At 52.4% G+C, this 27,365-nt stretch overlaps 1 protein-coding gene across 3 annotated transcripts in view; it reads right to left on the bottom strand.

Annotated features, from left to right (window-relative positions):
- Arsg (arylsulfatase G) overlaps nucleotides 1-27,365 on the bottom strand; it is a 116,907-nt gene that overhangs the window by 14,960 nt on the left and 74,582 nt on the right. For all 3 annotated transcript variants that reach the window (XM_071603511.1, XM_027946319.3, XM_071603512.1), the window contains exons 7-11: nucleotides 21,803-21,999; nucleotides 20,786-20,866; nucleotides 11,225-11,333; nucleotides 5,724-5,844; nucleotides 1,118-1,208 (exon numbers count right to left, since the gene is read on the bottom strand). In XM_071603511.1, the coding sequence (XP_071459612.1) occupies nucleotides 1,118-1,208; nucleotides 5,724-5,844; nucleotides 11,225-11,333; nucleotides 20,786-20,866; nucleotides 21,803-21,999 (599 nt within the window). The remainder of the gene's footprint in view (nucleotides 1-1,117; nucleotides 1,209-5,723; nucleotides 5,845-11,224; nucleotides 11,334-20,785; nucleotides 20,867-21,802; nucleotides 22,000-27,365) is intronic.

The following is a 27,365-nucleotide window of genomic DNA, read 5'->3' as shown; positions in this document are numbered from 1 at the left end:
TACATACACCACCAGCCCTGAGTTCTGTGTTGAGAGAGCTTAAAGCCAGTCAAGGAAATAGAGCCAATGCAAAAATGACATCATAGGTGACAATGTGACAGATACACGACTTTTCCAAATCCTGCCCACCTGGAAAGTTAAGAGAGAGTTTTACAACCAAGGAGGCATTTTGTTTGGAGCCTTCGTTGCCGAGAGGGATTTTAACATGGAGGCCAAGGACAAAGGATCTTGCTCTTGGAGAGCTGGGACCGGAAGCCCCGGGTCCAGGACAGGGAGTCTGATTTCAGCTGGCAGAAAAAAAGTCACTGGAAGATTCTGAGAAACGTTCAAGAATGACATTTCTAAACTATACATTTAAGGGCCATAGAGGAATCCAAGGAGCAATGGAGTGAACCAAGAAGAAAAGAGACTTCGGTCTGCTAAATAAACCTCTAAAATCTATTTTCTGAAACAGTTTATTGTCAAGTAAATTACACTTTAAAATATCTCTAGGTTTCCATTTCACGTCCAGCCAAACTGGCATTTAAAGTACAACAATGGAAGCCAGGCGGCGCGCAGTGGCCACGCCTATAATCCCAGCTAACAGGAGGCTGAGAGAGGAGGGTCACAAGTTCAAGGCCAGCCTCCACAACTTAGTGAGACCCTGTCTCAAAATAAAAAATAAAATAAAATAAAAAGGGTTGGAGATGTGGCTCAAGGATACAGTGCCCTTGGATTCACTCCCCAGTACCAAAAAAGAAAAAGAAAAAGAACTGGCAATGTGGTTCAGTGGTACAGCACCCATGGGTTCAACGCCTCAAACCAGAAAAGAAAAAAGAAAGCGTCACACTGGAACATTCTCTCACATGAGAAGGAACAGACCAGAAGTGCTGAGAGCTAGGAGTCGGCTGGAAGTTCAGGCAACCAGCAGGAAGACCTTGTTGGTGTACTGGTGTCTCGAGGGCCGTGCTGGGTCCTTCCGCCAGGCCTGGGCGTGGGGCTGGCACCATCAGAGGTGTTTTGACCTCCTCGGAGGAGGACAGCTCACAGTAACTCCTGGAAGCCCCAGTAAGAACCCAAGAGCCCCCACCCAGGTGCTCCTGCCTGCAGGAGGCAGGGCTGGGCGGCCGCCACTCACCGGTGATATAGAAGGCTTTGTACCTCTCCAGGCGGACAGTCTGCAGGGCTCCGTACTCTCCAGCTGCACCGCTGTTGGGGTGGAACAGCACCTGGAAAAGACAGCAGGGCTTACTCCCTGTGCAGCACTGCTCTCCTGGTACACAGGACCCCACCCCACACCCACTGACAGACACGGTCCTGTAGCCAGCCAGGAGACGCACGGAAGTGTTATTTTGCTAGTTGTTAAAGAGAAGCGGGAGGCCTCTGGACCATCTAGTGAAACTTGCTCTGTAATTTGCAGGGTCCAGGGCAAAGTGAGAATCAGGGATGCTTTGTTCACAAATTGAAAATTTCAAGACAACCAGGGCACAGCTTTAAACCAAGCTCAGGGTCCTCCTAAGGGTGGGGATGCCCGCCAGTCCTGCCTGTGCCCCATCCCTCAGGTACAGAAAGGAGCCTGCTGACTTGCCTGATTCACTAACATCCCCAGCGCCTCTGATGCAGGTGACCCTCAGATCTTTTTGAAAAAAAGACTCCTTCAGCTTCAAGTCATTTTTCCACCAGACCCTTGAGCCAGGACAGTACAAGAGAAAGAAAGCCTTAATTCCCCCAGCACTAGGCACAGTCTAGTCTCTGGACCTGTGTATTTTTTGTTTGTTTGTTTTTAGTGCTGGGATCAAACCCAGGGCCTCACACACGCAAGGCTAGTGCCCTACCATGGGGCTACACCCCCCAGGCCACAGCCTAGGATTGTGACTCAATCCTACTGTACTGAGACAGAGGAAATCTTTCCTCATCGAGTTATAAATGCAAGAATTACCCTAAAGAACGGAAACACCTAATTCAGAGTTCTCCAGGGAAGCATTTGGTAGGAAATAAAAGGCCAGAATTCTTTGTAGGTTGGTGGGTTTGGGCTGGAAGCATGAGACTGCCCTGGTATGAATCATGACTGTATATGTTGCTGGAAAGACGCTTACGTGATTCAGAGTTTCCATGGGGCTCCAAAAAAAAAAAAAAATGAGAAACATCTGTTGGAGCCGTAAACATCTGTCCCACAAGTTCCTAAGCCCTGAGAGGATGCTGCTCAGGGCAGGGACCCCCACCTGCTGCTCTCATGATCTGTGCTGTCAACCCCTGCAAACACCCCGACTGTATGTGATGACAGCAGGCTCCTTCCAAACAGGAAAAGACGTCCTAACTGAAACCCTCACTTCCTCCATCCCTCATCGAAAGCTACTCCACTCGGTGGAACACTGCTGTGTGTCCCTGGGATGCACAAAGGTGAGAGCTGGACCATCTGCTGTCAACCAATCTATGTTGTATTCAGATCTCCAGAAAAGGGGAGTCAAGGTTGGCCACTTCAAACCGTCAATACCGTTTGGGTAACAGAAACCCATGAGGGTGGGCCGCCATATTCTGAATATGTTTGGGGCCCGACCAGAAGTAACTTCCAGAATCCAAGAGGAAGCAGAACTGTGGGATGGGTCATTTTTTGGAAATGTGGATGGATGCAGAGGAACTCGCATGCACGTTTTTCTGTTGAGCAGACGTGTTATGGCTTTCTCATGCACCTCAGCATAGGAAGAAGGTTGGCAAGTTTAAGTAGGAATCAGTTGAGATATTTCCTCTCCAGAGGCCTGGGTGAATTTCAAAAATGATCTTATCTTCACAAGCCTGCCGTGGCCTTCTTGGTGGACTGGCTTGTTTTTGTTGTTTCGGGTTTGTTTGTTTGAGACAGGATCTCCCTATGTAGCCGGGCTGGCCTTGAACTCTTGGCTTCAAGTGATCCTTCCTCCGGGGGCCTCCCGAGAGGCTGGTATTACAGGCACCTGGCTTCTTGTTTTCCCAGCCATGCAGGACTCCCCTTATGATAGGTCCTGGGAGCCAACCCTAAACAGTATCACTAGAATGTGGGCTCCTTCACCCCCGCCAGGGGCGCACAGCCCGAAGTCTCCCAAAGGGTGGATGGAGGAGGCCGTGGGTCATTTAGCCTGTCACTCTAGATGACCTCTTTCACCACTAGGGGCCTCCCTAAGAGAAGTGATTGGTGTTGGGGAGACTACCTACCAGCTTCTGTCTCTGAAGTGAGAGGCTGACCGTGGCGAATATGTAGCGAGTGTCAGCTGCTGTGGGTTTTGACCATCACAGACATGATGTCCCAGGAGGGGGATGAAGTAGGTATGAACGCTACGTGCATCACACCTCGAAACCCATGGCCTGGGGAGGTGGCCCTAGGGGAGGTGACTCCAGGTGGCTTATTTCTTTAACCCTGGGTTACTTGATTTACGATAGAGGGAAGAACCTATCTGCTGATAAGCACCTGTATATTGTTTTGAGCTGACTGTCCAGAGGGTACTTTGAGCTTCTAGAAACCAGAATGGTTTTCTAAACCAACCCATATTGGAACTCTTGTAAGCTGAGGAGGACATATCTGTGGGTGGACACAGACTATGTTAAGAAATACATATGAATGATATACACAGATGAATGTGTGGGGGTGTCATGTGTCATGATATCCATATTTTTCAAAAACACACTCATATTTTTACTTGCTGGTATTCCCTAAAGCCATTCCAAGTTCAAGACCATTTAGTCTCTTTAATCCTATTATTTCAGTTCAAGAGAGAAGCTGACCAGAGAAGACCAAGCCTAAATTCTGGACCAGAAACGACACACGGTACCCTCAGACTCCAAACAGTCTTATCTCAAGTGTCTCCACTAACATCACAGGTCGGCTGCCTGGGAAGTTGGGCGTGGCCCCCAGGTGCCAGCACCCACGTGCTTTTACCCTTGAAGACACCTCAGCGCTTCCTGCAGGCAGAAGCTCGCTGGCTGTGTCTTTTGAGACCTCTGCGCTTGGTTGGGAGCAAACTGACCCCTACTCCAGCTGCGCTGGCGCACAACACAGGTCCCCATGATGATGTTGGGACTTGCATCGGCTTCTCCCACCTGGTTCCTGGGCCTAACCTGTGCGCACTGGCTGGTCTGGGGCCCCTCGTGAGTCTGCGCAAAGCTGCGAGCAGAGGAAGAGAGTGCACGCTCCCCTGTCTGGGAACGGAAGTGAGTGCACGCAGGAGCTGGCATCCACAGGCCGACCAACAACGTCAAGGAGACCACAGTCCTTGAAGCACTTCCTGGTGACCCCAATTATCCTGTTAGTAGCCATGGCAATAAACACTGAGCAGCACCTCTCTGCTGACGTCCTGGATAACCCCCCAGGGTCACACCGTGCTAACTTCCAGCCTCAAAGCGGAAACCATCTTCCTGCTTCGGCCTCTGATTAGAGACCTGGAGGGGTGCGCAGCTCTGCAACAATCCTGTGGCATGCCAGGCATCTTCAGAGGCCCTTTCCAGCCTAATCTGACAACTAAGAACTGAATTAATGTGCAAAGAAGCATCAGTGGCCTATTGAGCCACTGAGGGCCAGTGTTCTGCGTGGCCAGGGGACGCTGGGAGGGAAGGGCTGCTTCAATAAGCACCAGCCAGCCAGGTGCGGTGGCACACACCTGTAATCCCAGGGGCTCAGGAGGCTGAGACAGGAGGATGGCAAGTTCAAAGCCAGCCTCAGCAAAAGTGAGGCACTAAGCAACTCAGTGAGACCCTGTCTCTAAAAACAAAATAAGGCTGGGATGTGGCTCAGTGGTCAAGTGCCCGTGAGTTCAATCCCCAGTTCCAAAAATAAAATAAAATAAATAAAATAAGCACCAGCCAGTGGTGCACTTGAGCACATCTGAGTCACTTCCATGTGACCCTCGAAGACATAAATAGACCCTTTGAAGTGTGAGTCCCCAACAGAGAGCCAGGTGCTTGCCGGGCCTTATGCAGGGGCCTCCAAGCTCCTCTACACGCCTTCCCTCCTCCCACTTCCTCTTCCTTTGGTGAAAGGCAAACACATGGAAATGACAGGGAAAGGCCATCAGGACTGACATTTCCTGGCTGCTGCTGCCATGAAGGGCTTCCAAACAGGGGACACAGAGGAAGTAATGCCGGGAAGTCGAAGCCCGAAGCCATTTCGGGGGGCTGCTGGGTTAAGGCTGCTTGGTCAAGATCAGGCTGCAGAATGTGTGCTGAGCCCTCCCGGAGCCAGGGGAATGTCAGGGGCACTGCTGTCCCTGCTGTCCAAGAGGTCTTTATTCAGTTGTTCACCCAGTTTGCATTGACTGGATGCTGGCTGGATGCAGGTGTGGTAGGTGTGCTGAGAATTTAGAGGTGAACCCAACAGCTGGGACCCTTGCCCTTGGAAACCTTCCCTCCCAGTTGGGGAACCCCACAATAAACAAGTGACAGCCCATGATCAGATTATCTCATCCAAAAACATGCTGGGTATCTAAGCTGCATGAATGCATGCAGAAAAAAAAATCATTCTAATATTATAGAGAATAAGAAGCACTCACATCCACATCCCTTAGCCAATTGTTAAATATTCAGATTAATAAACAGGATTTATTATGGGGTGGGGGTGGGGGTGGGGATTCTCCCAAAGGATCTGAGGTTTCTGGAACCAGCCACTTGTATCTGTCTCCTGAGGGTGGTCGTGTTTGCTCGGAGGCAACCAGGTGCTGGGTGACAGGCCGAAGGCCAGCCTCCTGCAGAGCCCAGCGTGGGGACATGCTCCCTCCACTTACCCTGTGCCCCGTCTGCGACCTGCCCAGGAGCACCTCAGAGGCATCCAATCCATCAAAGCGTCGGTCTTGGGGCAAAGTGGCCTGCGCCAGGGCCACCACAGTGGGGAAAATGTCCAGCACACTGCAAAAGGAACCAGATGTGGTCGATCCCAGCTCTCTCAGATCTTTCCCTGGCCCTGCTGGGCTCAAATCCTGCCTGAACTAGCTCAGAGCCAACACTGACAGCCTCCCTGTGGCCCACCCTTTCTACCTGCCTGCCCTTCCTTTGGGATCTACCTCAACTTCTGCTACGACAGGAGGCAGATGGGTGTGGTGGCTCAGCACCCAGGCTCTGCAGCCAGCTGTTACCTGGGCTTGGATCCCAGCTCTGTCTATCTTCTGAGGCACTGGCCTCGGTTTTCTACTCTGTAAAATGGGTGTTTTAGTAAAAGTACCTGCCTCAGTGGGTAGCTGTGTGGATGAAACACACAGGTAGGGTATAAAGAAGACGACCAGGCACTCAGAAAGCGCTTATTGGATGTTTGTGTTATGCTCACTCACAGAGGCACCCCACATGGGAAAGGGGCAGGAATGTATCTAGGAACTAAGTTCAACCTGTCTCCACGAGGCCTCAGCCACTCGCCTAGAGTGGGTCTCTGTCTCAAAAATATTTAGTCTCTAGTCATGGTATGTGAAGCATACTACCCCCATTATTTTAGCTCTTTTTTTTTTCCCATTATAAAAATAGTGTTTATGGTCTAAGAAATTAGAGCATCCAAAAGCATAAAAGAGAACACCTCACACGTGGTCTATCCCCCCCAAGGCAGTCACTGTTAACATTTCGGTAGGTTTTGTTAATGGGACTTTTTTAAAGTCACGTGATGCAATTTTACCCTACCCCACTGCACATCCGTCTCCGATCCTCTGTGCTCATGTTGGAAAGGACTCTTCAGCAAGAACAGAGTGGCTGCCCTTCCAACAGGCCTGTTTATCTGAGAGCCAGACCCACTGACAGGGTTGGCCCAACGTGAGGTCTCTCTCAGGCTAGGAGGAGGCCCCGGTACCCCGATGGGCACAGCAGCACAAGTCGGGCTCATACTTGGGAGGGCCACAAAGGCCTCAGCTCCCCACCTTCCCCACCCTGAGGTCTGGGGAGGGGCTCTTCACCCTCTGAGGGGATGGCAGAGAGAACCTGCCATGCGTGGGGCTCTTCCTGCCCTCCCACCTCCTCCCTGGACGCCAGACAGAATCTGTTGACCGCAGGACAGAGCGTTTCTATCTGCCGGCAGGTTTCACAGTCTGCAGAGCCGGTGGCTTATCTTGGGAGATATGCTCTAGGAGCTGGCCTCCCACACTGATGCACAGTCAGCGCTCACAGAGTACAGAACAGTCCAGAAACCTGTCCAGAGTCCAAGGTTCCTGCCACAAACTGGGAAGCACAGAGAACTTCACTGCCATCGGAAAAGGCTGCGATGGTGTGGGGCTGTTGGATGAGTTTTCTTTAAATTGCACCCCTAAGAGCGCTCAGCATCCACAGGGTCAAATCAGTGAGAAAGAAAAACAGGATCTGCCTTAGATTTTTGGAATGAATTCTACACTTTTTTTTTCCATCTTAAGAGGAATCAGCGTCACAGATGAGTCAAATCAGTAAGCAAGAAAAAACAGAACCTACATTAGGTCTTTGGAATATAATGTATACTTTCTTTTTCCATCTAATTTTTTCCCTCCTAGCATGAGACTTAGCATCGTAATTATCTAGCACTAAATCTAACGTTCACAGAATCCTGGTGTCTCCGAGTTTGGCAGAATCCTCAGAGGCACCTACTCCACCCAGAGCACAAAGAAAACCTCTTACCAACAAGAACAACTTCAATAGGTCTGTCGAGTCATGGTGCTCAGGGTGGCCCAGCCCTGCGTTGGCAAGCTCAGGTTATCAAGTCCTTCCTCAAGGGATGGAGAAGACCAAGTCTCTGAGGTTAGCCCTGTCAGGGGGAAATGCTCCCTGGTAGTTGAAACCCCTGCCAGATGAAGGACTGAATTTGGCGAGAGCATCTATCCTACAAAGGCTACCAAAGGTACCCTAGCTACTCCAACTCTCAAGCCCTAAATTCAAAGCCGGTCCTAGGAGCCAAGAATTGCTCACCTGTTATCCCAGACTCTGGAGGCTGGGGCAGGAGGATGGCAAGGTTGAGGCCAGCCTCAGCAACTTAGGGAGGCCCTGTCTCAAAATAAAAAGCAAAAAGGGCTGGGGTGAGGCTTAGTGGTAGAGCACCCCTGGGTTCTATCCCCAGTATGAAAAGAAGGAAGGAAGAGAGGGAGGGAGGGAGGAAGAGGTCCCGGGAGTCTTTGAAACCTCTGAGAAAGAGAACAAACAAAGCAAAAGCAAAAGCCTGAACTTTCACGTTGTTCATTTCTGCACTTGGCTTCTGGCAGAGTGTTGGCTTTGGGGGATTTTCACAGGGTCAGGGTGTGCTTGCCTTCTTGGACCTTTCCTTCCATAAAAATAAATTAGACTTCATCATTGTATTGGTGTAAAGGTGAGTATATAAAAATGTCTGCATTAAGCCATTTTTTTTCCACCTAAAAGTTCAGGTGTTCTCCTTGGAATTTTAAAAGAAATTAAAAGTTGCCCGGGCCCTCCACGTCCTGTGGACTTTGGCTCTGGACAGGGAGCCAGGTGAGCTTCCGATAAGAGGAAGCCCCAGTTCCGGGGCCTTTTGGTTATGAGGAGGGTAGTCAAGAGCCTGCTTTGAGAGGGCCAAGGGGCCTCTGCACAGTGACCTGGAGGCTGGGCACAGAGTGGGCGGCGGCATCTTTCCAAGTTCCAAGCTGCTGTGAGAAGCCTCTCTTCTTCCTTCACAGAGCTCTGGCCAGTCCAGGCTCTGAAGGTTGTTCACGAGAAATGGGTGTGTGTGCGTGTGTTCTTGCTTCCTTCCTTTCTTTTTTGAGATGGGGTCTCCCTATGTTGCTCAGACTGGGACACCTGGGTCCCTCCTGCCTCAGCTCCCCCGTAGCCGGGACCACAGGTGCACGCCACTGAACTGGCTTCTTCGTGTTTTTATCCAGAGTTGCCTAAGGAGCCAGGGCGAGGAGGGTTAAGAAGGGCTCCAAGCTGGGCAGGCTACGAAGCGGGCAGCAGGGCCACAGGGCAGCCACAACGGGCAGTTCTGGGGCCCAGGGAGAGGCTGAGAGGGATGGTTTCCTAGAAGCCAAGGACAGCTTATCTGGGAAGAAGCAGATATGACCTGGACCCAGGGAGTGAGAAGAGTGAGGGGCGAGGGGCTGACGGAGGAGGACTGGAGGCTGGGGCCAGGACAGAGGGCACCACTGTCCGCTCTCTCATTCCACCTTCTCTCTCTCTCTCATCCCTCTCACTACCCCTGAGACAGGCCAGGACCGCAGCCCCTCCCGGTGAGGCCATGCTGTAGTGGTTGGAGGGCTGGCTGAGGGGCTAGCCCACATCCATGTGTGTCTGGGCAGCACCTCCCCCACCCTGGAGCCCTCTTAGAGGCCAGTACAGCCCCAGCTGCATGACCTTCAAGAACGGGGATCCCAGATCACAATCAGGGGACACCCAATAGCACCCAGTGCTCCACCCTAGAGAGCAGAGGCAGCAGCCTGCCGGGCAGGTGACGATGGATCCAAGGTGACCTGTGGCCCAAGCCCTGCCACAGGACACTAAGGCCAATAGAGTCTCCTTGTGAGCTTCTACTACCTGGCTCCGCCCCACACATGAGCATTTATGTCCACTTGCCTAACTCGGGATCCCATAATGCCTAGGGACATTGGGATATAGGCTGAGGAACTCTGGCCTCCGCTCTGTTTATGGGAGTTACCTCTGGTCTGCAGAAAGCTCTATGCCTTTGGGGATTAAAGTACTAGAACAGGAGATAAGCACCTGGGTTCCCAGGAACACCAAGCCTGAGCACCAGGCTCCTGAATGCAGACCATAACCCCCTGGCCTAGAGCTGACCTGGGGGAGCCCGAGGCAAGGGCACCAGGAAGCCCCACCCACATTTGCTTTATATGGATTCATACAGGAAAGAGCAAGGAGGAGGCTGTACCGAGGCAGAGCCGTCAGGCCGCCGTCTGGACTCACTGAACACCACGGGTATCCTAAGAAAGGTGGACAGGGCATGTCGGTCTCGTCCTGGTAAAATGCTGCCCTCAAACAAAAGCCACCTTATCCAAAGAACTCATTTCCTGGGGCCACCCAACCGTCCCCTCCATCCATCGTCACCCTCCAAGGCCCTCAATTAACAAGACAGCGCAGCTCGAGGGACTGCAGGGCTGCTGGGGTGGGTGCAGCCCAGCCTGCGAACACTTGGCCCCTCTCGATAAGCACCACTACACCCAAGGCACCCACCTGGCCTTCGTCCTGGTTAGCCTGACATCACAGATTCCAGGCTGTGACATTGTTGTCACACCTACTAGCACCTGCTGGCAGCACACTGCATCCTCCTGATTGCACAGGGCTGACCCCAAGTTCCTGAGGGCCCCACAGGCTGCAGGGGATGCTGCCTACCCATCCCCCGCTCGGAGCTGTGTACTCCTCCTCCTTCCCCTGGTCTCCAGTCTCTCCCCGTGTCCCTATTGGGTCGGGGGATGCTGGAGGGAGCCAGGGACTCTTGCTTTCCTCTAATCTGCTGCGATCATCATGCCAGAACCCAACAGGCTAAAGATTTAAAAAAAAAAAAAAATGTGGCGGGGAAGCAAAGGAAAGAAGTTCTGCAGCTGGGAACTGCTCTTGAACCAGACCAGGCCCTGACACCATGAATGAGCCCTGGCTTCCACAGAGGGTCGCGGCGGTTGGTGAATTCAAGGCAGAACCACAGAAAAGACGTGCCCAGCTAAAACAGAAGTCCCCATATAAGTCAGGTTCCACGGTGGCAAGGGCATTGCTCTCAGACTGACACTCCGCAGTCAAGTTCTCTGCCACAAAGTCGGGCTCTGGATCTGCGTTGGGTGAGGGGCAGCTACTGTGCAGCCTGCAGTGGCTTCTCTGAGCCTTGACTCATCAGAGGAGCTGCGCAGGCAGAGGCGGGAGAGCCACCTCACCCGAGGACCCACCCCCTACCGCAGCAACCTCCCTCCCCGGTCCCCTCCAGGGAAAGGGGCATCTGGACTCCTTTCTTGGGACATCTGGGTGCCGGTGACATGCTGGCTTCTCACATCCGGCCCTGGGCCACCTCCCCCAAGTCCCACGGTGGACTAACAGGACCCCAGAGACGAGGTGCTGCTCTGCAGCAGACACAGCCAGGACCCGACGCCGACCCATGTGACAACCAGGTCCCCTCTTCACTCGGCCGTCATCCCCAGGGTGGCTGAGTCCCACCGTACCTGCCTTTAACTAGCGTAAGGAATTGCCTTTGGGCAAATCCCTCCTGCTGCACCCCAATTTTGGAGGTATCTGGAATACTTCCAAGGTGGGTGCCACGAGCTTCCTGGACTCTCTGGCCACCCAAGCACCCACCACCATTCTGGCTCTAAACCCACATCACAAGGGCATTTGGGTCTCATACCTTAACAAGGCAGTGCTGGTGACGTTGGCTGGGACTGTGCCGGGCCAGTAAGCCAGGGCCGGGACCCGGTGCCCACCTTCCCAGGTGGTCTGCTTGGCTGGGCTTCCCCCTGTGAGAGGAGGCAGCTGGTTCGTGATCAGTGATAACTTGAGGCTTCTTTTCAGCTAAGAGCTAGTTTCTAGGAGAACAGCCCTCTCTAAGAGTTTCCAAGAATCCCAACAAAGAAAAGACTTTTTCAAAAAAGTAACCAGCCAGGCGTGGTGGCACGCGCCTATAATCCCAGCAGCTCAGGAGGCTGAGGCAGGAGGATCTTGAGTTCAAAGTCAGCCTCAGCAACTTAGCAAGGCGCTAAACAACTCGGTGAGACCCTGTCTCTAAATAAAATATAAAAAGGGCTGGGATGTGGCTCAGCGGTTAAGTGCCCCTGGGTTCAATCCACGGTACCAGAGAAAAAAGTAACTAGCTACTTTTCCCCAGTTAGCTACTGTCTTTCAATACACACTTTTATATTATTGGACTTATAATGGATTCACACAGGAAAACCTCACTCTATTGAGTCATGTCATTTAATTCCATTCTGAAAACCTTTCCATTTTAAATTATCTTATTGGCTTATTAACTCGTTCCTCCTGGTAAGACTCCATCCGTCTTGTATACCCACGACACAGTAGGTGCATAACAAATCTTTGCTGAACAAATGAATTCCTCTTCCGACTGAGCGTACTGCAGCTGTCTGTTTAGGATGAAGAACTACAGTTATTTTAAAAAGTGCAAGAGGGAGAACCTTCCCCAGCTCTTTCATTGTCTATGTGTCAAACTGATCCGGCCCAGATTGTTTTGTTTTGTTTTGTTTTGCTTTGCTTTGTTTTTCCTTGAATTAATAACTTGTTCTGATGTCGAGGAGACAGTGACAGTCACTGCCCCAACCTCTGGTCTCTTGCGGGGAGGTCAGGATCATCTATGTGCAATCTATGAATTTCCACATTGGTAATTCGAGGGATTGTTTTTGTAACCACTAAGTCAAAAGTGACCACCACTGTAATGATAACCAGCGGACTGGAAGAGATGAGGTCATGTTTTATGGAAACATCCTGAAGACATGTGGCACTGCATTAACCATGACCATCCTGCCCCTCCCACACACCCCGCCCTCATCCTGGTTGAGCCAGAGGCCAAGAATTCCACAAAGTTCGCGTGTAAAAAGCGGTGCCAAGGCGAGCGCTGTATGTGGCTTGCACACGCTGCGGTCAGGCGACTTCCCCATGTTTGGCTGGTGTGAATAATAAAAGCAATGGAGGGCGGGGGTGGGGGGTGGGCAGGGGAATCCAGATGAAGGCTTTGTCCTTGTGCACTCATACTGCCACCAACCGAACCTTTGATGTCCCTGGCCCAGCACCCCACACCGGAAATGCTCAGCATTCTCAGGACCTTCTCATCACCAGCTCTGGAAATCGCCCCCCGCCCCAGAACCCAAGAAGCAGATCACAAAACCACCACGGTCCTAGGCCCTGTTTATGTTGAAGGGTGTGGGGCTCCAGAAACCAGCTGAAGTCTCTGCAGGCTGAGTGAGAAGCCCTTTGATCTCGCCCAGCGTTTCTCAAATACAGTCTTCCCGTCCAGAGAATTCCTACGGAGTCTTTTCCAAATATCCACGCACGTGGGGCGGAGAATCACGAAGTAAGGGAGCATAAACTCATTTCCATGTGGCCTTGGAATGCTGGAGGCCAAAAGGCCAGGAGCAAGCCTCGCAGGTGCGAGGTGCTGAGGCTCTGTGGATAATTCCCAGCCCAGGAGGGTCATCTGTGTGGACACCTGGAAGCCACGGCGCCTGGGGAGTTGCATGTCCATGGGGCACAGTGTTGAAATGGACCTGAGTAACCTTTGAGGCCAGATGCTAAGAAAAGGTCAAAGTTTGGGTTCCAGAAGGCAAGAGCCACGGGTCTGTTCTGTGACAGGCAGTGGGACACAGGGTTCAGTCCTGGACCCCAGGACGTTTCCAGAAGGGTAAACTGGCCCCTAATTAGTAAATATGCTAATTGTTCTTCACTCTTAGAGGCTCAGCTTGGTTGCCACGACCTCTGTGCCACCCTTTTGCAGGTGACTGACCTTGTCAATATGTTTTTCAGAGAGAAGAATCAGGTTGTGTTGTCTTCTTTCAGCAAAGAGATGGCTGGAGGGATGGGGAGGAATTCAGCCAGTATTCAGCATGTAGGTGTCAGCAAAGCAGACAACCCCACGCAGAGATTCAGGGAGAAAGAGAACAAGATCGCTCAGCTCAGAGAAGACCCTCAGGGTGGCCACTCAGCGACAAATCTCTCTCTATGCTGTCAAGGCTGGTCAGCGAATCCAATTGTACCTTGCCTTAAACAGCAAGACCCAATTAGATTCAAGCCGCACTGGTCACAGGCCCCTAAACTAGGCTCTCAAAGGGGAATTTAGCTTAAGGGTCTCAGGTGTGGGCAATTATGAAAAAAATACTCATCACCCAGAACACGGACACCATCCTGCTCCAAATCCCAGGTTCTCGGTGGCTCTGCTAGAGGAAGACAAAAAAATGATCCGACTAGAATTCTCTGTGGGTCCCCAGGGCTCTGGAGTCTAATGACTAGCTGCATGCGCTTGCACAGAATCTTGTTTGCTGTGGTTCATCTTCACCAGCCATGGCCAAAGTCCAGAAGAGCTGCCCTGTCCCACCAACGTTCTTCAGTGACCCATGCTCCTACTCACAGAAACCCATTCTGAGTTAAGCATGATATTAACATTACCAATAATCTCTCTTATTAATTGTGCCCTTACCAAACACCAAGTTAAATGCTGCTAAGTGTCATGTCAGGTTCTTCCCTGCACTATGCCATTGAATCCGTATGACAAACTTCCGAGCCAGGCACTCTTACCTCCATTTTTTTCAGGTCAGGAAACCAAAGTTCAGAGAAGTTCAATATTCACACAAGGTCACACAGCTAGCAAATGGTAGAATCAGAATCCAAAGCCAGGTCTAACTGCCCAGCCAACGCCCTCCCCCTACTGAACCTTCTAGGGCAGCAATTCCCATCCATAAATGCAGTTAGAATCACTGGTGGAGCTTTTACAAAATTGCCCAGGCTAACGCCCCTTTCCTACAGATGTGATTTAACTGGCATGGACACCAATATCTTTCGAGGGTCTCCCAATGACTGAATGTAAGGGAGTGTCCATCCCTGGTCAGATCAGGAAGTGGACCCATTTCAAAACTAAATATAGCTTATGTCCTTCTGGATCACAGGCTTTAGATTGCCCACACCTTTACACTTTTATGCCACCACATCATAAATGTGACCTGATAAGTTACAGCAAGAACAATGCACGAGTCCACAAATTAAACTTCTGGGCGATTCTCCATTTCGAAAGCTCCTGCTTGGTTCAGATAAGCCTGAATACTTTGATCCAAGTTCACTGATCCATTAAAAAATGTGAGCGCCTTGCTTTTGGGCGTTGGTTGAGAGATGTTCATCTTATGGCCGTGAGAATGCTTTTCGATGCATCTGTGGTTACTTACGACTCTAATTAAAGCAGAACCTCTTACTTAAAGAAATAAATATTTAGCCTCAGTAACCAGAATACAAACGGAACCATGATTCATGACTTTGCTTACTGCTTCTTCCCTGGCTACAGAAGTAGAGTGGCATTCCGCGGTGCATCATAACAGGGGCCGACCGGGCAAGACTCACCCCTGCCTACGCCTGGGAATAGCAGCCTTTCTGCCATTCCTCAGTGACTCACAGGGGCAGTGTCCCCCGGAAGGAGGTGTGCAAATGTCTCCATTCAGTAGAGTTACCCCTGAGAGGACTGACTTCAGGTTCCGACTTCTGGGTTCTATCCCCTGAAAAATCTAATTCAATAAGTCTGGGGTGGGGCTCTGGTTCTAGAAGATTCTAATGCCCAACGGGCCGGAGACCAGAGTTGGAAGAGCACCGGCAGGGTCATCAGGAGGACGCCTCTGGAGCCAGGCAGAGTTGAGTCCTAACTCCAGGGCCGCTCCTTCCAATCACATGGCCACGGGCAGTATCTGAAACCTCCCTCAGTTATCAAGCCTCTGGGCCGTGAGGTGGGGGGGAGGCTCTTGCAGGTACAGGGTATGGGAACAGTTACCTAAGACCACGGATGTGAAAGGTTCTTTGGTATAGAGCCTGTCCCCAAAGTGTCCAACAAATGCAAGTTCTTCTCTCCCAAAAATAGGTAGAAGATAGCACGGGTGGGCTAAGAATGTGGCCCAGTGATGGAGCCCTTGCTAGAATGTGCAAGGTCCTGGGTTCGATCCCCAGCACTGCCCATCACCTGCCCGTCCCACCAAGGCATGAACATCCGTGGCTCCTCTGCACCGATGTCCTGAGGAATGCACATTCCACAACCTTCCAGAGAAGCCAGCTTGGTTTCTAAATATAGACTCGGGCCCTTACCAAGGACACCTGTGGTCTACTGGTTTTCTAGAAACGCAGGGCTATTGCTGGCCCGGGGTGGCCTTGAGCATGATAGTGAGGACATTCCACCAAGCCCGGTGGCCCTCGCCAGAAAGAGACAGAGCTGGACTTCCGCTGGGTCCTCGCCCGCAGGCCCTGCCCCGGCCAGAGCCAACAGCCATGAGCCTTGTCCCTCGCTGTCCCCCCAGCATCTCTGACCTTTCCTTGCCCTACCCCCTGCCTCACGCTGGAGCGAAAGCCCAGGGCGCAGAGGCCTGTCCCAGTGGGGAGCGTTACGTAAGGCCCTGATAGCATCGGATTTCACCCAGCCAAGGCCTCCCGGAGGTGCCCACGCCAAACGCCACACAATGTTTCCTCATCACCCGGAGGAGGGAACAGTTCTGCTCCTCAAACAAAACCAGAGAGGTTTCCAGACAGGAGCAGTCCTGGGGAGAACACGGTGCCGGCCTGGCCGGGGAGGAAGCAGGTTCAGGCCCTGGCGGGGCCTCCTGCCCATGGGGCAGCGGGCGTGACTCCGGCCTCACTCCTGGGGACAGGCCCCTGCATCCTGGCCCTTTTCTCCTCCTCCCGACGGTGGGGCGAGGGCGAGCCAAGGGCAGCATCCTCACTCCAGCACGGGGCCGGCGAGAAGCGGACTCCAGGAGACGCTGCCTCATCCCATCAGCTGAGCCGCGGCTTGGCCAGGAAAGGGACCGAGGAGGAGGGGGCCGGCCCGGGAACAGGGGAAGACAGCGCGTGGCCTGTCTAGCAGGCCGCCTTCGGGGAGAAAGAAGCGGGCCGGTACTGTTTGTCCTACTCGTTGCGAAAACATTGACTATCTTCTCTCCTTTGTGTGCTCTTGAGACCGGGCCCCTTGCTGCAGGATGGGCAGGCTTCCCACTGACAGGAACCTGGGTGACGAAGAGCAGGTGGTCCAGAGGAACCCCAGCCCCTGACCCACGGGGTGGCTCCCGCCCCACCGCACGCAGGTTCCATGCAGGGTTTTGCCCGGCTTCCCAGAATCCCCGCCGTGTTCGGGGCCGAGAGGAGGAAGGAGGCTGTGGAGCAGTTGGCAGGAAGCTGGCTGGAACGAGCAAGTGTTTACCCCGAAGAAACTGCCTTTCAGAGTCGGCTCTGGGAGTCCCCTGAGAGTGGCATCCAGCCCCACCAGCAAGTGCTGTGCCCCACCGATACCTTATCATGTCACAAGTTTGTGACAAAGCCTTGCCCCAAATACAGTGTGGCCAGGAGATGACTCAAGGAGCCAAGTCTCCCAAGACAGAGGGCCCAGGACACGGTCACTGTGTTATTTAAGCCGCCTGGTTCGTCTGCAGGGAAACCTTTCTCAGGGCATTTTCCGACCCCCCCTCAGCCCCTCTCTTGGTGGGGTACACCGGTCCTTTCCGCTAGGAAGAAGCAGCAGTCTAGTGGAGACTATCAGTGGAGGCCAAGCAGGAGGGTGGGTGGCCCAGGCAGTACCCCAGATGAGTCTCCCCACACTGAACGGGGGTCCACGGGCCCACAGGACAGAAGAGGAAACCAAGCGTCCTACGCTGACAAGGTAGCAGTGGGGACGCTGGCCCGTCTGGGCCTCCAAAGAGGTCAGCTCTCTCCATGTTCCCACTCTGCCTCCCACAGACCTAGGAAGGCTCAGCCCGTCACAGGGCTAAAGGCGTGTTCCTTAACGACCGAGAGGTTCAGAGCAGCTGAGCAGTTGTTGGGATATAAAAAGGTCTGAGTAAGGGTGATTACGTGGGCTGAGGACGGGGCCAGCAGAGGCCAGATAACACGGTCCCCTCGACTCCTGCCTTGCCTGGGGTCAGCTCTCAACCTCCTTGGCCTCGGTTTCCCCTTCTGGCCCAGATGGTGAGTGCGATAAAGAGGTCACTTCCCACTAAAGTGAGGCTGTTCCTGGAGAGTCTGTCTCTGGCTTCTCTGGTTTATAGTTTCTGGTTCAATGGAAATGAGTCCAGGGCCCCCGCTCCCTATTCTCAGCCCCACTGAGGTTGACTGAATGGTGTGCTGGGGGCAGGGGGTGGAGCGGGGAGCAACAGTCGGAAGGGTACAGGCTTTTCTCGGGGAGTAAGACAATGTCTTGGAACCTCACAGACGGGGTGGTGGCACAACACTGTGAATGTGGTCAATGCCACCGAACTGGACAATTCAAAATGGTTCATTTAATGGGATATGAATTTCACCTCAATTTCTAAAGTTAAACCATGTCATTTTCACTCTTAAATTCCATCATTTCACATTTCTTTAAAAAATTAGGACCAAAATCATTCTGCCTTAAAGAAGAGGCCTTCAGATATTGACCCTGTCTCTCTCTATTCTACCTGGATGTAGAATAAGAGAGATGCATAGACCCTGGGTGGCTCCAGAGAGTAGCTCCCGGCTGTGACGCTCCCTCCCTGCCCAGAACCTTCTCCCTACACATCCCTGTCTGTCTCCGACTCAGGCTTCAAAACTCCAACCACCAAGTGGAGGCCCATTTGCACTATTCAATATGGCAGCCCTGGCCACGTGTGGAAGTGTGGCTAGTGTAAGGAATTGAATTTTCATTCATTTTAATTTAAACAGGCACATGGGGTTAGTGTCTCCTATACCGAGCAGTGTTACTCCAGACAGATGGCTCTCGAATTTTAACCCATATCATCTGAAGGACATGCTGACCCTCAGGTTGCCGGGACCCATCCCCCATGAAGAAGTTCTTGGGAGCACTAACGATGCTGGTCCAGGGACCACACTTTGACAACCATGGACCAGAGCTGGAAGTTCTAGACTTGGAGGACTCTAGACTCCTAGGGTGTAGACATGGATCTCCTAAATTGGTTTTCCAAAGTGTGATCTCTAGACCAGCTACAATGGCGTCACCTGGGACAGAATGTAAAGCCTCCACGGCCAGCCTGGTCCCCTGGGTCAGCATGGCATTTTGGCAGGATCCCCGACAGCCTGCCATTGCTTCAGGTCAGGGGCTTTGTTGATCTTTGTATCCCCAGCACTGAGACCAGGAAAGAGTAGGTGCTCAACAAATGCTTAGAAAAGGAAAGGAAGGGGGGTGGAGGTTACCCCGCTGGGAAATGAATTTCTTATTGGGTAAAATTTTCCAAAGAACAGGGCCCCAGTCTACATCCTGAAGGCACAGTCACTGTCTCAAAATGCATTATTAGCCGAGCATCGGGGCATACACCTGGAATCCTGGCTGAGGCAGGAGGATCACAAGTTTGTCGCTAGCCTTAGCAATCTGGGAGGCCCTAAGCAACTTAGTGAGACCCGGTCTCCAAATAAAAAATTCAAAAGGGCTGGGGATATGGCTTAGTGGTAAGGTGCCCTGAGTTCAATGCCCAGTGCCCCCCCAACATCAGCTCATGCAACAAACCACTCCCAGATACACTGTATTCCTCTAGGCTATTTGCTTGCAGGAATTCAGTACATCTCCCCCACACTTCTCTCCTCCCCAGCATCTCCTCAGCTATCTCCAGGAATCAGAACTAAACCCCAGCCTTTTTGAACTGGAGGGAACCCCAAAGATCCATATAGACACCAAAGGCCCATGAGATAAAGTGGTCCAATCACTGCAGGTGAGGGTGAGGTCTGGCTCTCCAGACCCCTGACTCAAATCTCTGGACCCAAGACATGACCCCGGCCTGACAGTCCCTTGCTGGTGAAGTTCTCAAGGGACCTGATCCAAGGGTTGCCAGGTTGAAGCAGAAAAGTAAAAATGAATGACCAGCATCTCCTTCCCACCACCAGACGCCAGGGACAAGGAAGCCCAGGAACTAGGAGCAGCCGTGAGCTAACAGGATGTGAGTCCCCCTGTCTGGGGACAGCTGGGGGCTCTCGCTCAGCAGGGAGTGGGGGCCCAGATTTAAAACCCTGTCATGGACAGTCCTCAGTAGGGGCAGTCTTGTCTCAGAAGCCCTTGGATATAAGCACCTTCTAAAATTTTAATTTTATTCATTGTAGGGCTGGGGATCAAACCTAGCACTTCACATATGCTAGGCAAGTGCTCTACCACTGAGCCCCGACCCCAGCCCTTTTAATATATTTTTTTAATTTAGAGACAGGGTCTTGCTAAGTTGCTTGGGGCCTTGCTAAGTTGCTGAGGCTGGCCTTGAACTTGTGATCCTGCTGCCCCAGCCTCCAGAGCTGCTGGGATCACAGGTGCGCACCACTGCACCTGGCCTTGAGTTTTCCTTTAAATGGATGTATCACGATTTCTCTATAGACACTCCTCTCTTGCTGATGTGGGGATTATGTCCTGCTATTCTATATATATATATATATATATATATATATATATATATATATATATATATATATATATATATATAATGCTGCAGTGACCACTCATTTTACATATATTGCCATGTACTTGGTTAATTATTTCCTTAAGATGAATGCTCACAGGAGGAAGCAATGTATCAAAAGGCAACACATTTTTCCAGCCTTTGGTCCATATGCCATATTATACCCAGTAGGGCCGTGTTCTCAGAGGCTGAGGTCCTTGTGGGGAACTTTCCCAGAGCAGATGGGAGCTGAGCTGGAGGCTGGAAGATGTTTAAACAGAACCTGAGCTGGAGGCAGGCTGGTGTAGCAGGGAGAGCACCAACGTTAACTGTGTGGCCAGCCTGGCTCTGTCTCATAAACTGTGTGACCTTGGGCAAGTTACTCAACCTCTCTGAGCGTCTGTCTTCATCTAGAAATGGAGCTGTTATTACTTACCTTTCACTTGCATAAGGGTCCACTCAATGTTTCTTAAATGAATGAAATAAATTAATGGCTGGGAGGATGATGAAAACCGACGACCAGGAAAGGAGAGGAGGAGAAGAGCAAAGTCAACGCATACTTATTGCAAGGTTTGTGGACTGCCTCGTGAGGCCAAAGGCTGGTCCTCTTAGGGGCCTCCTGGGAGAGAAGGCTAGAAAGGCATGGTCCAGGCTGAACAGACCTTTGACCCCTATCCAGCTCGTTTCTTCCTCTCTGGGAGCCGGTGGCTGGTGAGTCCCTGTGTCCCTGTTTCACAGTGATACCCCAAGGCAGAACCCCACCCCCAGGCAGAACCCCTCGTCCAGCGGAGCCGGCTCCTGCAGTGGGCTCTGCTGGCCCCAGCTGAGCCCTCTACCTTGATGGATTTGCCACCGTCCGGTGAAGGGACCCACGCTGCCTGCCAGTTCACACTTCTGAGCCCACGGGCCATTGTCTCCTAGAAACCAGAAAAGCAACACCCAATGGTTAGTGGCTGGGGGACACTTTCACCAACTCTCCCTCCTTGGCCCTACAGCCCCGTGCACTGCAGGAGGCTGGTCAGAGAAGGACTTGCAGAAATAACCTGAGCGCCCCCCTTGAAGAAGTGCCCTTGACAAGGGCTGTCTTACTAAGCTGCCGGGGAGGGGCTCCCTGCCTCGGCCAGGCCCCCCGAGCCTCTCGCCTTACACCTTGCTTATGGGTTTAGCCATCCCAATAACACAGGCATTGGCACCAGCCAGCAACTACTCACTGAGCATCTATTATGCACCTACTGCTTCCTATCCAGCCTCTCATAAGCTCCCAACATGCCGTGGAGTAGGTTCTTCTAGAAGCCCAAGTTTTTGAAGCTTAGAGTGTAAAGATCACTCTCCCAACAGTAGATACGGATTCAAACCCAGGTCTGGAGTTGACCCCAAAGCAGTGCTTTTACCACTGCCCTTGTTCCAGGAAGGGACCTGAGACACACAATCCATGTATGGGCCCTTTAGAGGGGTCAGCTCCATGAGGGTCACTCAGCCAAAAGATATGACCTGGCGACCAATAGCACCTGGAGTCTTTGGGACCAGGAGGCTGCTGAGCGGCACCAAGACTGCAGAAGTTCACAAGGTCAAAGTCATTCACTGGCAATTAAGAGCAAGACCTGGGAGGCCCTCCTCGACACACATGGGGCCAGCGAGAAGCATCGTTCAGACACACCTTTCCAGGGCCCCAGCCATCGAGTGCCCAGTAGACACATGCTCACATGGAAGCCAACCACCATCACCAGGGCCCCAAGTTCAAAGCGAGCCTCGGCCCCATTAAAGAGGACCATTGACCAGGCTCTGCTCTCTGCGGGGCAGGTGCAGGGCTACCCAGGACACGCAGCCAGGCTGGCTGGCTCTCGCCACTTTACCTGTAAACCAGAGGAGCGTGTTTTCCTTCGCCGTGTGGTCGACTTTGTCCTTGATCTGACCCACCAGACTGTCCATCTCCCGGAGACCTGCGCGGTATGGGCTTTGGCCCCGTGGGTTTGCCCGTGGTCCAGCCACAGCTAGGGGCACATGCATGTGGGCCAGGCCCACGTAGAGCAGGAAGGGTCTTCCGCTGGCACTGAAACAAAGGGGGACACGAGAGGTAACTGCACCTCTGGGATCCCCCCTGACCTGGGGGACTCCCCCAAAGGCTCTGCCACGGGCTCAAGGACACATTTATCTATAACCTTCTAAGGAAATGTGGAGCTCATCTGGTCAGCAGGTTATAAACGAGAATGTCGTAGTAACAGTCCTTCAGCGTTTACTTAGAACATACTACAGGGGACTCGTGTTGTCCAAGCTCCTCCTCCTCTCCATGCAAAGGCCCTGTGGCCTCTGGTATTGCTCAGAAACCGCCTTTCCCTACCCCACCCCCAGGCAAGAGCAGCTGTAGAACCACTATCTGTCCTCTTCTGTAGAGGGCCCCTGGTGGAGGCCCTTCCCACAGGCCATGCCCACAGGAGGGCGTCTGTTAAGCACACAGAGAAGGGGGGTGAGTAAGCTCAATCAAGTACACACACAGGGTGCGGACAGAAGCAGGGCCCCTTATTCACCAGTTCCCCCAGACACTCGGCTTTCAAATCATCCCCGTGTTCTCCTGAGCTCACTCTGGTCCACATCACCCCCAGCCTCAGCCATGCTCTGGGAGCTTTTTGCACGCTGGCCCCCCAAGGTCCAGTGATGGGGACTGCGCTTGTCCTTAGCTCTCTCTCTGACAGGCGTAAAACCCAGGACACCCGTCCCGAGACAGGGCCTCGGCCTTCCCCGTGCAGCTGACGGTTCATCACCACGGGCCCACAGCTGGGCAGCCAACGGAGCAGCCACAGGTCTCGGGGGCTATGTGCATTGAGTTAATGAAAATCAAGTAAAATTTAAAATCCAATGCCTGGGATGCTACATCACAGATGACCCTTGAGGACATCCTGCTAATCCAGTCACCAAAGGACAAATACATATGGTTCCACTCGTCTGCAGCAAAGTTAAATTCAGAGACAGAAAGAAGAACAATGAGTGGCCCAGGAGGAGGGGGAGGGAGGAGGGGGAAGGAGGGAGACCGAGGCCCCCGGGGACCCGTTGGTGTACACCCTGCAGGACATCATCTTTGATGGTGTCAGAGTTCCTGATTAACAGGTGCAGAGTGTTGGTTAGGAGGGACGAAGGTGTTCTGGAGGGAGATAGGGGTGACGGTCACACAGCAACGTCACTCTACTCAACGCCACAGAACTTTACACCAAAACAGTTAAGGCAGCGATTTGCATGTTCGTGTATGTGCCACATTCAGATCTGTGACTCCCACGTAATGGCGTGCTGTGGCTCATTTTCACCCTCGGTGGTATCTCGTGGGTGGCTAGAAATCAGCTACAGTGAGAGGATTTACCCCAAAGACACGGGCCTTCTCTCCAGGCCGGGGCCGTTTTCCGGGAGCTCACTACCACACGTGGTGCAATGCCCACCCTGGGTCCCACCCCGCCATCCTCCTCCACATTCCCGCCTTTATCAAAGTCACATTAGCACCAAAGGTCCCACCTCCTAGTCCCATCCCTTTAGGGGTTAGGGCTTGCACATACGAACCTTGGGGGGGGGGGACACAGAAGTTCAAAGAGGCAGAGGAGAACGAGGGGTGGCAGAGTGGAAAGATGAAGGACCCAGGCTTGGGAGGGCTGCGGCCACATCTCGGGATTTTTTATTTCATGGCTACGCAACTCTGATTGACTTATTCTCCGTCATCTGTAAAATGGGGAAACATATCTCCCTGACAAAGCTGCTCCGATTATTAACTGCCCCCCCAGCAAGCGCTGAATAAACAGCAGCTTTTTTGTTAGTCGTTACGAACGCAGGCCACAGCGGTGAGGGTACCTGGTACCCAGGGAGGGACCTCTTTCCTGCATCCTGAGGACAGATGAGGATTCACAAAGATGTCATGCAGGGTGAAAAGAAGGCGGATTATTAGTGTGCTTCCACTTGTGCCTGAAAAATGTCTCCTTCAGTCGTCCTTAATGAAGCTGCAGCAAAATGTGTTTGCGCCCCAGCCGAGGGTTAGGGCTGCAAGAACACATGCAGATCTGTGGAAAGGGTCATCTCTGGGGTGTGGGACTCGGGATGATGTTTGGTTTTTTTCTGTTGGCTTATCTCTGTTTTCAGGGATCTCTAAAGGGAACAGGCTATTTGTGTGGCCAGACAAGCAGAGTGGTGGACAGAGAAAAATACCGAGGACAGTGCCCGGGGGGAGATTCCACGACAGCAGGCCGGGCAGGGCCCGGGGATGTGCTGAAGATGAAGACCAGGGTCAGTCGAGCCCGAGAAAACATCTGCTGGGAAAAGCAGAACAACAGGCAAGGGGTGTCCCCTCGCTAGGAGGGTGGCCAGCTGGTGTCTGGCCAGAGACAGGCAGGCCTGGGTGAGATGGGGTTTCCCTCAAGCTGGGAGGGAGGGGCAGCTCCACACCGCTGGCCTCTGGGGTGACCCCTCGGATCTCTAGAAGGGAGGCAGCAGCGGTCACTTGCCCCTCTACTTCTCTGTCTCCCTCTGGACCCTGGCGTTAGAGCCACCTTCACAAACCCGCGTTTGATCCGGCAGTTCTCCATGTAGAAACCTCCCGGGGTGCCCTGCAGCCTGCTGGTCAACCCCGACACTGCGGCCGGCATTTGTGACCTTCAGCACCGGTCTCTTCCTTGCCTCCATTCCCCCTCCGGGGCTCTGCCTGACTTCCAGCCTCCCACCCCACCTCCTCTACCTTCCTGCACCTCACCATGCTGTTCCTACCCCGGCAGCCCCCTGCCTCAGTTCCCCGAGTCGCTGGGACTACAGACTTGCACCACCGTGCCCAGCTCTTCCTTTTCTGATGACACTAATCCCATCCCGAGGCTCCACCCTCATGACCTCATGTGAACCTAATTACCTTCCAAAGGTCCCACCTCCTAGTCCCATCCCCTTAGGGGTCAGGGGTCAGGGCTTGCAGGTACAAAGCTAGGTGGGGACACAGACCTACAGTCTCGGACACGCTGGGATAGTGACCACACTCTAGGTTTCCCAGAAGCCTCGGACTTCAGATATCCTAAGCCACCATTTATGCCATCCCAATACACTCGTTCGGGTTCCACACACAGTCCCAGACCCTCCCTGTAAGGGCCCACCGCTGCGCGACCCAGGAGCCCATGACGTGAACTCCCCGCCTACTTTCCCATCAGAGCCTTGTCTTCAGATACCCAGACCCAGGATCAGAGTTCAGCAAGGCTGAGACTAAGTGAAGACCCAGGGAAAACTCTCAAAGGCTGGGGACATGCCGCAGTGGTAGGGTGTTTGTCTAGTACGTGGGAGGTCCTCGGTTCAGTCCCCACTACCCCCCCCCCACACACACCTTCAAAGGAGTCCTAGGGGGAGGTTTCTTCCCAAGAATAAGCAGGAAGACACACTCGAGGGACACCTGGTGGTTCTGACAAACGGGTCCAAGTGGAAGGAAGGGCAGGTGGGGTGGGGTCCTGAAGAAGGAAGGAGCGAGGGTCTAGGGGCCTTTTCTGTGGAGGCTCAGAAACTCATGGGTGAATGAGCAGGTTAAATCCCAAAGAAAGCTGCGTGCCTGAGAATGACCTTCTATAAAGTGAAAAGCCAACAGGGTCCATGACTTTCAACTAATGAATGAATTAGCAAAGTCTTCACTCTTTTTCATTTGATAAGGAGAACGGAGTTCATGGGCGTCTTAACTCATTCATTAACTGGTGAATGTCCAGGTACCGTGCCCACGGCACAGCAGGCACTAAATAGTCCCTGGTCCCCAGCCATAGCTCCCCATCAGAAACCTGCGCTGTTTGAGGCCTGATGTGGTGGTGCACGCCTGTAATCCTAACAACCCAGGAGGCTGAGGCAGGAGGATCACAAGTTCAAGGCCAGCCTCAGTAACTTAGCCATAAATAAAATTAAAAAGACTAAATAAAATTAAAAAGCTCAGTGGTAGAGCATCCCTGGGTTCAATCCCCCAGCTGGAGTGTGTGTGGAGGGGATAAGGATGGAAAAAAAGAGAGAGAGAAGAAAAATATCCCTGTGTTGTTAGAGACATTGCAAAAGCAAGATTGTCCCCACCTGCCAGGAAGCATCCGCTGGCCGTGGTAACATGACAGCCTAAAACCATCTCAAAGTTCCAGGGACGTTTGACTCTTCCGAGGGGAGAAGGGACTTGGCCCTTTTTATAGTAGCAATCTGAGAAAAACCAACAGTGTTTCTCAAAAAAGTCCAGGTGAACCCTTGACGTGTGATCCTGAAGGCCCTCAGGGGCTGCTCCTGAGAGTCAGGCCTTCAGCCGTGGATTGCTTCATCAAGAGAACCTGATCACTGGGTCTCCCTCGTTGCCCACTCTCCCCCAGGCTCTCCTCTCCAGAAAAGCCCAACATGGCTGAGCAAAGGGTGGAAGATCCTCGCACATCCGAGGAGCAGAGCTGACCCCTATCCACAGGGGAGTCTCTTGATTCTGCACGAGCAGATGGTCATGCGGCACATTTTTTTTTTTCTCTCCTTTAGGGTGAGGCTGTGGACCTAACAGAAATGACTCCATGGCCCTTGAGGAGTTTACAATCTGGAAGGAAAGATAAGATGAGCACTCACTGGGTCACTCTTGGCTCTGACCAGGCAGAGGCTGCACACCAGCAGGCCTCGCAACACGCAGGGTGTGTTAGAGACACGCTGTGGCGCGGGTGTTGTTTTTTTGCTTTTCGTTATTTTTAATTTGTAAGTTCTGACATTTTAAGATCATGGGATTTCACATGAGAGCTAAACATCCTGTCTCTCTTGGAAATGGGAATACCTGGCAATCCAGGCTCACATTCCCATCCATCCCACTATGCAGCTGGAGCTAGCGGGCAGCTGTTCCCTTACATGGGGTGTAGCTTACATGTTCACCGCAGGCCCTGCCATTCCTTAATGCCTCCCACTCAGCCTGCTTTGCTCTTTCAGGTTACCTTTTGGGCCCTGTAGATGCAGAAATGTGTAACCCTGTTTGACAGGCTGAATGATGACCTCCAAAGATACCTGGGGTCTAATTCCTGGATTTGGAAATGTTGCCTGATATGGCAGGTGAGACTTAACAGGTGCAATTATGTTAAGGATCTTGAGATCAGGAGATTACCTTAGATTCTCCTGGTGGACCCTAAATGCAATCACAAGTGTCTTTAAAAGAGGGAGCCAGGGAGATTTGACAACAGATGTGTAAATGGCAATGGAACAACAGAAGTCAAGATCAGAATAACGCAGCCATTAGCCAAGGAATGCCAGCAGCCAATGGAAGCTAGAAGAGACAAGGAAAAATTCTCCATTGGAAACTCCAGAAAGCAGCAGCCCTGCTGACATTTTGATGTTAGTCCTCTAAAGACTCATTTCCAACATCTGTCCTCCAGATCTGCAGGAGAGGAAGTTACTGTTGCTTTAACCACTAAATTAGTGGTCATTTGTTACAGC

This window comes from Marmota flaviventris, chromosome 17 (assembly GCF_047511675.1).
Source record: "Marmota flaviventris isolate mMarFla1 chromosome 17, mMarFla1.hap1, whole genome shotgun sequence".
Classification (NCBI taxonomy): domain Eukaryota; kingdom Metazoa; phylum Chordata; class Mammalia; order Rodentia; family Sciuridae; genus Marmota; species Marmota flaviventris.
This window is presented reverse-complemented; position numbering and strand designations above follow the sequence as displayed.